General features: G+C 41.7%; 1 protein-coding gene across 1 annotated transcript; it reads left to right on the top strand.

The window, feature by feature from the left end:
• Positions 1-3,652: 3,652 nt before the first annotated feature.
• Positions 3,653-14,067, top strand: lpar3 (lysophosphatidic acid receptor 3). Its single transcript, XM_086263448.1, has 3 exons — positions 3,653-3,785; positions 4,756-5,508; positions 10,306-14,067. The coding sequence occupies exons 2-3, from the start codon at positions 4,770-4,772 to the stop codon at positions 10,629-10,631; spliced, it is 1,065 nt and encodes a 354-aa protein (XP_086119574.1). The 5' UTR covers positions 3,653-3,785; positions 4,756-4,769; the 3' UTR covers positions 10,632-14,067.
• The last annotated feature ends 1,605 nt before the right edge of the window (positions 14,068-15,672 follow it).

Below are 15,672 nucleotides of genomic sequence, written 5' to 3'. Positions count from 1 at the left end.
GTTTCCAGCAGAGTTGTGAGTAAGACTAGTTTTGAATGAACACACCACAACGATGAGTCAGCTCGATCAGTGTAGAAACCAGCAGGTTAAAGTTAAAGACAAGCTGGAGCATGACTTCTGTTGCAGAGCTGTGCTCCTAGTTTGATCAAAGCATCACATTTCTCCCACATTTTCTCAGCTACGTTGGCCACTAGGTTGCCTTTTATTTATTTATTTTTTAAGTATTTTATCATTCAGCTGTTTAAAATCTTCAAAGCTAGTTTACAAATGAGGCAAAGAAGATATCTGCAGACTGTTAAACGTGCCTGGATCATGAAGTTACAGACCCCTGGACAAAAATGTTTGATGAGCCCTCGCTCATTTTTGTGTTTTGTTTTTTATTTCCTCCTTCTCTTCCCCTTTCTTCAGTAATCAGATGCATCATACAGGAATGTGTGCGTATACAGTGGGGCAAAAAAGTATTTAGTCAGCCACCGATTGTGCAAGTTCCCCCACCTAAAATGATGACAGAGGTCAGTAATTTGCACCAGAGGTACACTTCAACTGTGAGAGACAGAATGTGAAAACAAAATCCATGAATTCACATGGTAGGATTTGTAAAGAATTTATTGGTAAATCAGGGTGGAAAATAAGTATTTGGTCAATAACAAAAATACAACTCAATACTTTGTAACATAACCTTTGTTGGCAATAACAGAGGTCAAACGTTTACTATAGGTCTTTACCAGGTTTGCACACACAGTAGCTGGTATTTTGGCCCATTCCTCCATACAGATCTTCTCGAGAGCAGTGATGTTTTGGGGCTGTCGCCGAGCAACACGGACTTTCAACTCCCACCACAGATTTTCTATGGGGTTGAGGTCTGGAGACTGGCTAGGCCACTCCAGGACTTTCAAATGCTTCTTACGGAGCCACTCCTTTGTTGCCCGGGCGGTGTGTTTTGGATCATTGTCATGTTGGAAGACCCAGCCTCGTTTCATCTTCAAAGTTCTCACTGATGGAAGGAGGTTTTGGCTCAAAATCTCACGATACATGGCCCCATTCATTCTGTCCTTAACACGGATCAGTCGTCCTGTCCCCTTGGCAGAAAAACAGCCCCATAGCATGATGTTTCCACCCCCATGCTTCACAGTAGGTATGGTGTTCTTGGGATGCAACTCAGTATTCTTCTTCCTCCAAACACGACGAGTTGAGTTTATACCAAAAAGTTCTACTTTGGTTTCATCTGACCACATGACATTCTCCCAATCCTCTGCTGTATCATCCATGTGCTCTCTGGCAAACTTCAGACGGGCCTGGACATGCACTGGCTTCAGCAGCGGAACACGTCTGGCACTGCGGGATTTGATTCCCTGCCGTTGTAGTGTGTTACTGATGGTGACCTTTGTTACTTTGGTCCCAGCTCTCTGCAGGTCATTCACCAGGTCCCCCCGTGTGGTTCTGGGATCTTTGCTCACCGTTCTCATGATCATTTTGACCCCACGGGATGAGATCTTGCGTGGAGCCCCAGATGGAGGGAGATTATCAGTGGTCTTGTATGTCTTCCATTTTCTGATGATTGCTCCCACAGTTGATTTTTTCACACCAAGCTGCTTGCCTATTGTAGATTCACTCTTCCCAGTCTGGTGCAGGTCTACAATACTTTTCCTGGTGTCCTTCGAAAGCTCTTTGGTCTTGGCCATGGCGGAGTTTGGAGTCTGACTGTTTGAGGCTGTGGACAGGTGTCTTTTATACAGATGATGAGTTCAAACAGGTGCCATTCATACAGGTAACGAGTGGGGGACAGAAAAGCTTCTTACAGAAGACGTTACAGGTCTGTGAGAGCCAGAGATTTTCCTTGTTTGAGGTGACCAAATACTTATTTTCCACCCTAATTTACGAATAAATTCTTTACAAATCCTACCATGTGAATTCATGGATTTTTTTTTTCACATTCTGTCTCTCACAGTTGAAGTGTACCTCTGGTGCAAATTACTGACCTCTGTCATCATTTTAGGTGGGGGAACTTGCACAATCGGTGGCTGACTAAATACTTTTTTGCCCCACTGTATGTACACAGAACAGTTTTGAAATAGAGAGCACTGCACCTTTTAGTGAAGAAATATCAAAATACAAGTTTTGTAAAAGCTGTATTATCCTTACACTAAATGAAACAGCCAGAGATTGTTTAAAAAAAAAATGATGCTATGTTTTCGTGCACAAGCAGCTGTTATCATCTTCGTCTTGGTTTCTGCCCCCAACGCTCCACAACCCTCGAGATTCTTGCCAATCTCGGTCATGGATGATTGTTCGTTGTTGTAACGGAGAGCTTTTCTTGGGAAAAGGCACGTTTGGCATGTGTCCACTGAAAAAGGACCTTTCTTTTTCTTTGATGGGGGAAAAAATCCTGCAGGTAAAACAAAACTATTCCCTGGATGCTAAAGGTTTCAGGTCATCAATCCATTGTGATTAGCTTGCATGTCATCTAACTGACATCTCAATAACTTCACTGAAAGGTTTTCATCCAGAATTATTTACAAAAATGAATCAGGAACACATTTATTCACATTTCCTCTATTGTGCCCATGGGTTTGGGAGTACCTGGTCCACAAGATGTCTAACTTTGGGAGAGCCTACTAGCATCGGCATTGTAGGGGAGAAAAGGGGCAGGAAAAATACATACTACTATATTTTACCAATTATGCCATCCTGCTATGATATAAACAAGACAATATGGTTTAAAAATCTAACGTTTAAGTCGATACAGTTTGGTATTTCTTTTATGCGCCTCTTGGTTGGGGCCCCATCTCTACGAGAACCCCGGTCACAGGCCCTGAATGGCCATTGGATAACCTGAGCCTGCTTCTCGAAACCCCAAAGGAACAAATCCCTTCCAAGGACGATTTACCAGAAAATCAGGTAATGGTGCTAAGCTGCTGGTTAATTGGTTTCAACTTTTTTCAGTGCTGACTCTAATCAGTTTTCTGACTCAAGTAAAGTTGCATTAAAACTAGTTTAAGATGCTGTTGTGTCAAAAAGAAAAGTGCCTATGCAGGAAAAATGCCTCGTCTGTAATTAATATTTTATCAGACATATTTATTATTAATGCTAAGTGGTTGTATTGTTGTTCAAGGTGGAGCTGCTTCTAGCTACCGCACATAGTCTTCTGTAGCTCAGTCTAGGAGCTGGAGTCCTTCCAGCGCTACGTTTCCAGTGTATATGAGACTAGATGAGCAAGGGTTAAAAAAACAGGTTAAACGTCACATATTATGATGCTTATAGGAATGAAACCAGATGAGTTTAAAGGAGAAATGTTTTTGTGAATGACCTGGTAAAAATTCATGGACATGTTAAAAGTGACAGGGACTCCAAATGACTGATTTTAAAAGCCAAAAAGTTAGAATGTTTCATTATTCACACTGAAAACGCGAATAAGACGTCACACTGTTAAGATGTAACTGTATCCGCAGCTGTCACGTAGTCTAGCTGATAAACTTCTGGTTCATTCAGATCACTGACTTGTTATCGGTTTCGTTTGGTCATCGTGCGCTCGCGGGGTCTCGTGCAAAGAATACAGCAGTGAGCGTGGGTGGCTCCACGCTCACGCCCTCTGCGTCACGCTGCTGAGACCTGGGGAGGAAGACGCTCTGCTCTCACTCTGTCCTGGCAGCGGCGCAGTGAAGTCACCTCCCTCCGTCCTCAGCCGAGGACGCACAGCGCTACAGGAGAAACATGTTCATTAAGTCCAACTGAGGATTTCGCAACTTTAAGTCTGCTGACGCTCAAAGGACAAACATTTCCCACAGGTAAACCCACCTGGCTCTTTTTCCCTTCTGCTCGATCTCCTGTAATTGCCTTTTTTGTTAACTTCTTATTAGTTTTGACTAGTTTTTCTGTGGTTTCTCCAAGTGCTTATCATTTGTCTGTCCCGCTGTTAGAATCTCCTCCCCTGGCTTTGCTGCCCACTGGTTTCCAAGTCGGACCGGTTGTAGTAAAGTTTGAGTGAACAAAGGAGTCATGAAGAAAAGTGTACCTTGCACCGTGTTACAGTCAACTCTGGTTTATTACCATGTATGCAGCGTTTACCCTAAGAAATGTTTGCATACATGGAACTTTCAGATGGGGTCCATATGATTTTCACTCTGATTTTTTAATATATGGCCATGCCCTTCAGCTTTAGTAATGAGGGTTTACTGTGAGTTTAGTTTTGTACAATCAGAGCGGCTCCGGTAAACAGGCTGTGCTGTGTGCGTTTTGGAGTCAAATGAATGAATCTCTTCCTTGGCTTAGGGCAGGGGTGTCAAACTCAAATACACAGTGGGCCAAAATTCAAAACTGGAACAAAGTCGCGGGCTAATGTTAATATTTATTGAAATATATTTATTCCTCCAGATTTAAGAATGAATCTTTTCTTATGGACTCAAACACGTTTTGCTGAAAAACTGAATATGGAACAAGCAAAGCTTAATACTAAACAATATATATATTAGCTGTGTAATACCAGTAGGCCAGCTCTAATAGTCATTTGGTATGGCTTCACGGGCCATATGTAATTGTTTGACACCTATGGCTCAGGGGGAGAGAAAAAACTCAGTCAGTCTAGAGATTTCATCACAACAAATTTGTAGAAGATGATATTAATGAGTTGTGCTTTTTTATAGCTGGTGACTAAGACTGCATAGATGCAACATGAGACAAAAGGTTTAAAGAGTCCATCGTATTGACATGGATAATGAAAAGTTCTGCTTTTAACGTCTTGGTTTTCTCATTTCACAGACCTGCCTTTTAAAATGGCCGAACAGAACACCTGTCATTACAATGAGACGATGAAGTTCTTTTACAACCAGAGCGGAGGTGATGACAAATGGGACACCACTCAGCTCATCCTGGTCCAGGTTGTGGGCTCCATCTTCTGCTGTTTCATCCTGGTCTCCAATGTCATGGTCATAGCTGCTGTCATTACCAATAAAAGGTTTCATTATCCTTTCTACTATCTCCTTTCCAACCTGGCTGCCTCGGACTTCCTCGCAGGGATAGCGTACGTGTACCTCATGTTCAACACGGGCGAGGTGTCACGGCAACTTACTGTCACTGGTTACTTCATCCGCCAAGGTCTTCTAGACATCAGTCTCTCAGCTTCACTGGCAAACCTGCTAGTCATAGCTCTGGAGCGCTACATATCTGTTATGAGCTGGAAAGTTCATAGCAACCTGACGAAGAGGAGGGTGACGCTGCTTATTGTGCTGGTGTGGGCCATTTCCATCTTCATGGGGGCTGTGCCCAGTCTGGGCTGGAACTGTATCTGCAACCTGAACACGTGCTCCAAGCTCGCTCCCATCTTCAGCAGGAGCTACTTGATCTTCTGGTCTGTCTCCAACCTGGTGGTGTTCCTTATCATGGTGTCCATCTACCTGAGAATCTACGCCTACGTTAAAAAGAAGACGGCGATGCTCATGCCACACACCTCCGGCTCCATCAACCGCAAGAGGACACCCATGAAGCTCATGAAGACGGTCTTGGTTGTGCTTGGTAGGTGCTACTCATAAAGTAGTTCCCTGAGGAGTATCGCTGATCAGCGGATCATAAAAACACTATTGTGCTTTTTAAAGTTGTCACAAACTTTAGAAACAATTTGGAGTCTCTGCTGAAGATACTTGATTATAATCTAGATGTTCCTGACAAGATGGAAAAGCAAGTTATAAAAGGGGCAAAAAAAATATTAGCTGCGTTCGCCCAAACAGCAGCCATTCAGTGCCCTCACGTCTGAGAAGCTGTAGCCTCAGAGTAATAAGAAATACCTCTTGTTTTTTAACCGCTGGCACATAAACTCATGATTTAGTGGTACAACGCTTGTCATAATACCTTCTCCCCTTCTCAGTTGACTCATCTTAGACGAGGGCCTCGGATATCATTACTTGGCTCCCTTTGTTGGCGTTTTGCAAGAGGATACCTTTCAATAGAGGCTCAGTAATAAAATCAGACCAGTGCTTTCTATTGTAAACGGTACAATAGGAGTGTACAAGGATATTCTACTGCAGTGCAACTACAGACCATTGGAAGTTACACTGTTTTAAGTACAGTGCTGTGAAAAAGTCTTGAGCCACCCCCCACGTCTGTACATTTGGCTTAGAAAAGGGGCGGCAATTCATTGAAACGTGTGCAAACGTGCACAGAGATTTAGAATACGAGTCAAAAACAGTTAATTATTTGGTATGACCACCTTTATTCTTCAGCACAGCCTGAACTCTCTTAGACAAGCTCGCTTGTCATTCCTTTAAATGGTCTTCAGGAATAGTTCACCAGACTTTGAAGGTCATTTGAAGCTATTTTGTTTGAGGCTCTGGGGCGGCCATTGTGTGCTGTTCTATGCTTGTATGCTTTTACTGCATTGGCAGCATGTTTTAGATAACAAGTACGTCACTGCCAATTTGATATTTTCCAGATGGTTGATCAAAATCTGAAAGTGTTTTGACATCTTGACAAGATTCCCAACACCATTGACTGACAGGCAGCCTTAAACCATGGCAGAGCCTCCACCGTGTTTTACAGATGGCTGTAGACACTCGCTGCTGCACCTCTCTCCCGACCTCCTCCTCCACACCACATCCTTTCCCCCCAGCTAACAGCTCTTAGTAAATCACCTTTGTGGTCCAAACATACCATTTTATGTCCGTCAAACTGCGTTATCATTGTTATTTTACACAGATTCAGTTCAGGAATAAACTGTTTTTGTGACAGGCTGTTGGCAACAAAGTGCCTAAAGATACAATTTAAAATAGCTTCTTTATGCATAGCAGAAAACTTAGCAGACACAACAATCGTTTATCCCTTGAGTTAGCTGCCTCAGTGTTAGTTGGCTTAATAAACAAAACATTCCTTTGAAAATGGTCAGGTACGAGGACTGGAATGAACTGATTGAAAAAGCAGCCAATGTCCAAAGACAAACTAAAAGAGAACTCGAAGCATTTGCACAGAACTGTATAACACAGTCTGTGTATAGTAAGTCACCAAAGCTAGGAATGCAGGCTGGACTGATGCATCTCTGATAGCGCTGCAGGTCAGACGAGTTCCTCAGCGTTCAGTGTGATTGCTTTTTGTTTTGTGTGCTCTTCAGATAAAAGAGAAGGTTGAAGCGTCACACCACAGAGAAATGGTCCGGCGTTTATCTTTCTCAGCTCACACGGGCAGATATCTCAGTGCTGAATGTAGTGTAGAAGATGTTTGTCTGTTTAGACACTTTATTGCAGACGGCTGTGTAATTATCTCTTCCTGCAAGGACACTGCTTCACAGCCTGTGTGGCGTACCATCCACCACACCGCACTGGTTTTCAGTGAACGTCCCCTCCTCCCTACCCAAAAAAGGGAAAAAAGAAAAAGAACCTATACTCGGGGACTTCGGCGATTGCTTTCAGATGCACTTCTCCATGGCTTGAAGTGTAATCACACAAGTGTAGGTTCGTCCCTTCAGTATGTTAATTTATCTGTTGATTTCCTTCTTCCTCTTAACCTATCTCAGCTTTCATAGGGCGAGATATGGTATAAATCTCCTGTCTATCACAGGGCTAAAGCCCTCCACCGCTGCTCACAGTAGCAATAAGCTTCAACAGTTAACACAGAAACTTACTTACTTAAAACTGTAGCTGGAGAGTATGTAACACAATTATTTTAATGATTATGCTTTATGGGAAAAAGTCAATGAAGCTCTTATGGAAGAAACAATTGGACTATCAAAACCTGTAGGGCATGGAGTCAGGTCCAAGGTAAAGGGAAAACTGCTTGTGCAGACAAAAACGGCAGCAGGGCAAACCAGTTCAGAAATGCGTACGAAGCACACATGCTTTGTTAAAAGCAGTAAAATAACTGATTGCAGAAAGACTGGAAATGCTATGGCCTTTGTCACACCAAAGAATGAATATGCTAATGCATAAACTGTCCTTTAGAAGTAAAAGGAAACAACAGCTGTCCCTGTTTTCTCTCAGTGTTCGGCCTGTAACAGGTTCGAAGATTGTTTTTAGGGTGTTTTGTTTTTTTGCTCATAATCTTTCCGACTTCATACAATAAATTCACTCAAATTTAAAACAAGTAAGCGTCAGGAATCACTCTTCTTCTTTTTTCATAATTGCGCTTCATGGCACTAGTTTGTCAGCATGCAGTTGTTGTAGTTTAAGCATCCATCTGTTTAAATGTAGCACATCCCAGTGTGTTGGGGCCTGCTTTTGAAGTGAAGCATCGTAATACTCCCGGCAGATTTGTTTTCATTCTTTAAGCGTAACCACAAATCGACAAATGAATAGCAAAAGGAGCAGATGTTCAAAACATGGGCTTCTAAAGCCTTTTTATTTGTAAGAGATTTAAGAGGAAAAAAGTTTGAGCTTGTAGAATACCTCAAAATCTGCACGGTGATGGAATCTCAGTTACAGTTTGGTTCACGTTACTTTGGACATCAAAGATGATGAAAACAAATTCAGGCGGAAGAAGGCTGCATATAAATAACTCGTTTTTGAGTTTTAGAATAAAAGCTGAGCTCAACCCTTCTCCCACACCCCTCTGTCTGACAAAAGAAATGGTGAGCTGTAAAAAAAACCCAAACAAAAAACATGTTTTTCTCCTGCTGTTGACATAAAGCTCAGAGATGCTCTAGTAGAGCAGACAGGTTGATGCTTGTTGGTTCGTTTTATTTCCAGAAAAGCTTTAGTTGCTTTGCTTTGTGCCCAAACATGTTTGAAGTAGATGGCTGCTTCAGTGCCTCCATGACCCACCTCATTATCTGCTACACACAGTTAAGTACTGAGCACAATAATGGCATTGTGTTTCCAACCTGCGTCTACTTGTTTCTCGACTAGAATAGGTTGAATTTAAGCAACGTGGTTCTTTTACATTCTGTGCTTTAACTTCAGGAGTGAAGTTTGTTAACACATAATTCCATTTGTGTAAAATATAACTTCTGCACAATTCCTGATCTCCACATGTGCACAGCAATCGGACACCGGGTGGAAGTTTGAATGTTTATACAGAGCATCCAAAAATCTACAGGCTGTGGTTATGTTTACCGTCTGCTGAAAACCTCTGGTTAATGTAGGTCCGATCGTGACGTAAGGTCGGGCAGAAGCAAATAAATAAATGAAATATGTACAAGTGGCCCCCTCAGCCCAGCAGCATTTATTATGCCAAGAAGATGCTAATGGAAAAATGCAGACTGGCTTCATTTTGGAGTAATAAACCGTAACTATCACCCGACCCCTGCATCATCTCTGGCCACACAACCTCAGCAACCATCTTTTTTCATTTTCCTGCTTCCTCTGCTCACCTCAGTCTGTTTGCTAAGCCTTTACATTGATTGTCACGAACTGGCCCAAGTGAAATGCAGCATCCTGCAAACAAAACAAAAAAACATGAGAGGAATTAATAAGAGTAACCAAACTAAAAGTTTAACATAGTGTGAAAAGAAGATGGAGCACACCGGTGACCTCAGTAACATAAAAATGCCTGCAAGTCTGCAGAAGAGAGAAGTGAATGTTCGCAGCATGTATTGTAAAGAAAAACCACCAGAAAGGAAAGATTAGAGATGACCAAAAACAAACACAGCTCTAAAGAGGCGTGTGGACAGATGAATCGGAGCTCGGCTGTACCGGTTCCTCTGAAAGAAGTGAACTGTTGAGGTCTTGTTCTGAGTCGAAGCATTGGAAAAGGTGTGTCAAACATGGCGGAGGCAGTGAGATGACGTAAGCATGCACACCCTCCAGAGGCAGTGAGTTCATTGATGATGTGCCAGAAGACAGAAGCAGCCAGATAAACTCTGAAGTGTGCAAAGCTACACTTTCTGCTCTTTCAGCTGAATACACCAAAGCAGTGAAAATGACCCTTTTTTAAAAAGATAACGAAATGAAACGATCTGCAGTGGGAGAGTCAGTCACACCAGGTTAACCTGATTTATCACTTGCTGATGATAAAGTAGTATGATAAGGCAAAACAAAGAAGACCGTTTGCTGTTTGTTTTTGCCTTTTCAAACTGTTCATGACGAAGGTTTTAAAATATGGAAACAAAAGGACGTAATTCCTCAATCTTTAATGCAGTTTTTGTTGTTCGTTTGCTAGGATCAAAGCTGAAAGTCGCCTCTTTAGAACAATTTTCATCACTATTTTAGTTCATACAATAAATGTCCAAAATGTCTTGTCATAACTGTATAATAAGACATTTATTATTTAAGTTTCAGCTGCAAAATGTTGAAGATGCGACTTTTCAGACTGCCTTTGTGCAACAATTATACACATTTTTGAAAGGAAACGTACAGTAGATGATGACGCAGTTTGCTTCTTTCTCTTCAGGGGCCTTTGTGATCTGCTGGACTCCTGGCTTGGTGGTTCTGCTGATGGATGGCCTTAACTGTGAGAATTGTCACGTCATGAAGTTAAAGCGCTGGCTCCTGCTCCTGGCTGTACTCAACTCTGTCATGAATCCCTGCATCTACTCTTACAAGGATGAGGAAATGTGGGCAACTTTTAAGAACCTCATGCGCTGCATTGGCAACGGCACTCGTCGGCAGAGGTCAACAAATGCCAACTCCAAGCCACTGAGCTCTGGGCACGACACGGGCAACAGCCAGCCTCCCTCAGAAGAGATGAAGAATGATGAGGGTTTACTCAAGAACTGAAAACTTTTTCTTTTTTTTCTTTTTTTTTTGAGAACATCTGTCCAGATCTGAACGATCTTTATGAAAAGAGACTGGAGCCGACTTGAAAGAGAAGCTGCACATGTCTCCAGTTGGTCTCAGTGGGTTGTGTTTGTCCTCAGATTAAAAGCAGTCTCCTGAAGAGACATTTCACCCCAACTCCTCCACTGCTGGAGTTGGTTCGATGGAGATAGGGATCTTCATGCACTGCTGTTTCCCCTAATGAATGCAAACGAGCTGTTCTGTCAGGGTTTGATCATGTTTGGACACATACCTCCCATTCTTCCATAATGGGAATCATCCTGTGTTTTTTTTATCATATCCTCTGGGTTGCGTAAGCACGGGTGACACTGCACTCGAATGGCTGATTAAAACAAGTCGGCGTGGCGTGCACGGCTGTTCATTTCTCCTTTAAGCCTGCGAGGGAGTAAACCATATGAAGTGTGACATCAATATGATTTTCTGTATATCTGCTTGATTCTTCCACTAAGTTCACTTCCTGGTTAGCTTTTAAGGAATGCTGTAGTGGAAGAACTAGTCAAGAAGAGTGACATTTCGTTCCAAGTCGGGCACTGTAAAGCTGCGGCTTCGCTTGGGCAGGACGCGGTTTTATGTTTATTTTATGCTTTCAATAGATCTAGCAAAGCATTCTTGAAACTATACTGTGCAGAAAATATGTACTTGGTGTGAGAATTTCAGTCACTTCTTGTTGAGTAGTTTGGCCTCTGGTGGACAGTCTGTCTCCTTTTTTCAGTTCACCTGTGCAAAACTATGACCTGCAGCAAATCACGCAGACAGACTTGTTGTGTAACTTTTCTTTATTCAAACATCCGCTTCAGCTTGCTGAGTGGCTGATGCTGCTCTGATGAAACAGCTGGTCACCAGTAAAAGAGCTGTAAAATGATGTTGCAACACACTGGATTCCAGCTGGAGGTTTGGCATACAGTAGGCCCTCAGGACCTGAAGACGATACGACTGAATAGACTGTACCTCCCTTTGCGAACACAAGCGCTGCAGGCTGATTAGGAAAACTTCCTGGTCAAATCTAAACCACTGACTGGGCTCAAATGACTTTTCTTTGGTTGTAAAGTATTTATGCCATGTATGTTGTAAAGGACGTCATTAAAATTGTAAATTGAGAGACAAGTTAGTGGTTTGTTTGTTAGGCTGAGATGACCTGTGTTCCTGTGTAGTTTTGGACTTTTAAAGCCATAAAACTTTAATGTCTTTTTAAATATCTAAGGACATTCTTTTTTTTAAATAAGCAAATATAAGAATGTGTACAATATTTCTTTTATGACATGATATAGAAACCTTAAGTTAATTCCAGAAGAATATGTAAAATATATACATTTTTATATCCTTCAGTATTTCCTGTATTTTCAGTCAGTTTTTTGTTGTTTTTTTGCTTTATCTTCATCTCCAGAGGACTAATGGTGGAAAATAACCCCCCCCCCCCCCAACCCCCACCCCGCCGCATTGTCATCATTACACTGACTTTGGTGGTTTTAAGTCTCTTAACAACCATCAGTTTGTCATAAAGTTTTGCTGCAGACTTTTCAGCTTGACTCTGGACTGTAGTCTTGTTAAATGTTGCACACACCACCCATTTGGCACCCACACCAGTCAAAACAAGCCATGCAATGCCTGAAAATCCAGTTCGACTGAAGCTAAGTGTCTATAGATTTTAACTCTGATGATCAATGCTAAGTGATGACTGATTATAATACTATAAACCTTTGCAGAATTGATTGCACCAAGAAGAAGCACTAAAAGGACTGTCTGTAATGAAGTACTGCAGCTTGAGAGCACTTTGGGATGATTTAGGCTATTTAATGGGCCTCAAGCACTAAACGCTTCCAGTCAATTATATTATTGGGCAACGAGTCTGATAAAAATAAGTAAACCCTGTGTGGATCGCACTGTAAAACTTGGACAATATGCGTCACTGCAACCCCCCCTGGCTTCTGCTCCGTGGCTGCTGAGTGAGCCCTCATCTGGGACTCTCCTCAGCTCTTTCTGGGACAGTGGCGCGGCTGCCCCTCTGTTGGTCTTCCTTGGTCTCTTGTGTTCTGGGGGCCTCTGGATGTCTGGAGTTTTGATCTCCTCCATACCTGCTTCACGCCCTGGAGGACGGGGCTGTGGCCCCCCCACACCCTCTAGCAGATTATTACATGAAGGAACCTTTTAAAAAACAAAAAACAAGCGCGTCCATGCTCACAGGTGTACACACGGGTGATCACACCCACAAACTACACCCTTTTTGGCTCCTACCTCAAAGCACACTGTGTTCTGTTGATCTTATGTGCTGCACAATAATGTTTAACATTTTGTATTTACTGTCATATTCCCATATATCATTGTGATGTTGTTTATTCTATTACTCTTGTTCTCTTCTGCTTGTTTTCTTTTTTCTTTCTCAGCAGGTGATCCAGGTGATTGATATATGCATTTTTTTTTCTCTGCCCGTTCTGTTGGTTTTTGTCTTTTGCCCTTCTCCCCGTCCCTCTTCTCAGCTGTTTCTCTTTCCCTCTTTCTTTCTCCCCTTCTTTCCCCCAGTCAAGTCTGTCCCGTATTCAGTAAGTGAAAATAAAATAAACAATAAAAGGTGAATCAAATGGACCATTACGGCAAGGCTGGGATGGTCAGTTTGGTAAAGTAAATCCGTTGGGCATCTTTCTTTGCCTTTAGACAACAATTCTGAGGGCAAAAGAGCCAAACGGGACAGGCAAAAAAAAAATAAAAATTGGACAATATGAATTAAGTATAGATTTAGGCAGTTAATAATAATCATTAAATGCAGGTATAAGAGCGAACTATTCAAACCCACTCTCTAGATTTCGGTCCATATAGATGTAAATTCCTTTCTTTCCAAAGTAAACACTCGATACTGCGTATCATAGACGTAGTTCTTGTTCTCCCCAAAAGCCCTGTTTATGTGTCAGGTCTCCCTCTAATTTACAACAATCAACATGCTTGAAACGAAAGCCTATTGTTTACTCTTAGCAACCACAAACCCACAGCCATTTTTATTTTTCCACAAGCCGGATGTACTGTTTTACTGCATTAACATCCTTTCAAGCTTTAAAACCTCACACGGCGGTCTGAATGTATTGCCCTGTGCAGAAGCAGAACAGGTACATGTATAGCCTGGTTGTAAATGACATCCAGTTTCGTTTCAGTTGTTGAGATATGGGTTGACTCGGGTCATGTGGTTTGCATGTACATGATGCTGCATGGCAGCGCACATTGTATGACCAAAGCAGAGGCCTCTGCAGATCTGTAATTCCTGCTGATTAGCACGCTGGTTCAACCTTCTGAAAAACCTGAACTGTTAACTGCGTTGTGTGGCCGTCTTTTTCTACAGCTGTGCTGTAATTATGCCTTCTTGAAAAGCCAATTAAATTTCACATATGTTCAGAAATGCCGTCTTTTGGTTTATTCTAAATGTTAGGGCAAACAGATGTAGGCACAGATGGGAAATGTTGCGTAAATCATCCCTTTTGCTCTAAAAATAAGGACTTATATCGCATATGAAGGCCAGCTTCAAAATTAAATCAGATTACAGACTTATTCAGCATAAATCAGCAAAAGATGAAAATAAAAAGTTTGTCATGTATTCACTTTATATGGTTCTCACATCCAGAGAACCTCAACATACTTTATTAAATACATCTGTCTGACTGCAAGTAAGTGCAAATTACATCGTATGGCAGCAACTCAGTGCATCTACACTTGTAGGAAGAAAGGTGACTTTGGAAGTGGCCGAGTTGTTGGTGCCAAACATCTGATATTTTAGAAACTGTTGATCTTCTGGGATTCTCCCGACACAACCATCTTTGAAACTGGCCCGTTACCTGAGAGAAAATCCCTCGTTGATGCCAGCGGTCACAGGAGCATAGCCAGGCTGCTTTAGCTGATAGGAACGCAACAGTAACTCAAATAACCACAAAGGTATGCAGAAGAGTGAAGTCTGAATGCGCAGCATGTTGAACTTTGAAGCAGATGAGCTGCAGCAGCAAAAGACAATGCCCGTGTCACTTTTGTCATCTACGAACAGGAAACTGAGGCTATGGTTCAGAAAACTGGAAAAATGCTCCCACGAGGCTCAATTTCTGCTGCAACATTTGGTTGATGAATGAAACAAAACAAAACATGAAAGCATGGATCCATCTCGCCTTGTATCAACGGTTCAGGCTACTGCTGGTGATGTAATGATTTTTTTTAGCACACTTGGTCCCTTTGGTACCAACTGAGCATCATTTAAAGGCCACAGCCTGCCTGAGGTTATTTAAGACTCTATTTCAAACACAAAGGACAAACTAACCAAGTATGGCAACTTAGTTTGCAATGTTCAGGTTTTTGTGTAATGCTGAGGAACCCAATTATTTTGCTGTCCCCTCAAAAGGTGTAGAGATTTTTATTATAATGTGTTAGCAGAGTGCTTTTGTTGATGCCCACTGCTGATCTTTTCCTTTTATTTTTGGCTTAAGTTAAAGATGTGTCTTAAATGAATGAACATTTCCACTTTACACACATGTGGCTGTCGTGTCTGCTGGGATCTGGACAACACAGTGCTGAACAAACCAAATGACCTATGAACGTTTGACCACCTCCAGCTCTCTGTCTTGCACTCTGTCTCTTGCTGTTTTCCAAAGTTTATGACAGGTTTGGAAAGGAAGGAGGAATTTCAGTGTCTTTGGAGAAACTAGGGCCTCTAAATTCAAATTCAAATTCAAATTTTATTTGTCACGTACACAGTCATACACAGTACGATATGTAGTGAAATGCTTGGACAACTGCTCGTGACCTAAAGAAAACAAAAAAGGAAAAGGCTATGAATAAGATAGGAAATAAATATGAAAAATTAAAAAGGGTAAATTTAACTAGGAAGGAATAGAATATAAATTAAGGTTAAAAATGAAATAACTGTACAACACAAATTAGAATGAAGGGTAAATTTAACTGGGAAGAATAAGATAAAGATAAATATATAAATTAAAGTTGAAAATAAAATAACTGT

The sequence above is a fragment of the Aulonocara sp. 'chitande type north' Nkhata Bay genome, linkage group LG15, assembly GCF_057382095.1.
Source record: "Aulonocara sp. 'chitande type north' Nkhata Bay isolate Kocher_YH1m ecotype deep benthic linkage group LG15, A_spYH_male_GT1.1, whole genome shotgun sequence".
In the NCBI taxonomy this organism is placed as follows: domain Eukaryota; kingdom Metazoa; phylum Chordata; class Actinopteri; order Cichliformes; family Cichlidae; genus Aulonocara; species Aulonocara sp. 'chitande type north' Nkhata Bay.
Note: the sequence above shows the minus strand (reverse complement) of the source record. Positions and strands in the feature narration are given on the sequence as shown.

Bases quoted from the DNA above. Each gene is read 5' to 3' on its own strand.
- lpar3 (XM_086263448.1), top strand. From the start codon at position 4,770: ATGGCCGAACAGAACACCTGTCATTACAATGAGACGATGAAGTTCTTT. The intron at 5,509-10,305 runs GTAGGTGCTACT...CTTTCTCTTCAG, and splicing joins GACGGTCTTGGTTGTGCTTG to GGGCCTTTGTGATCTGCTGG.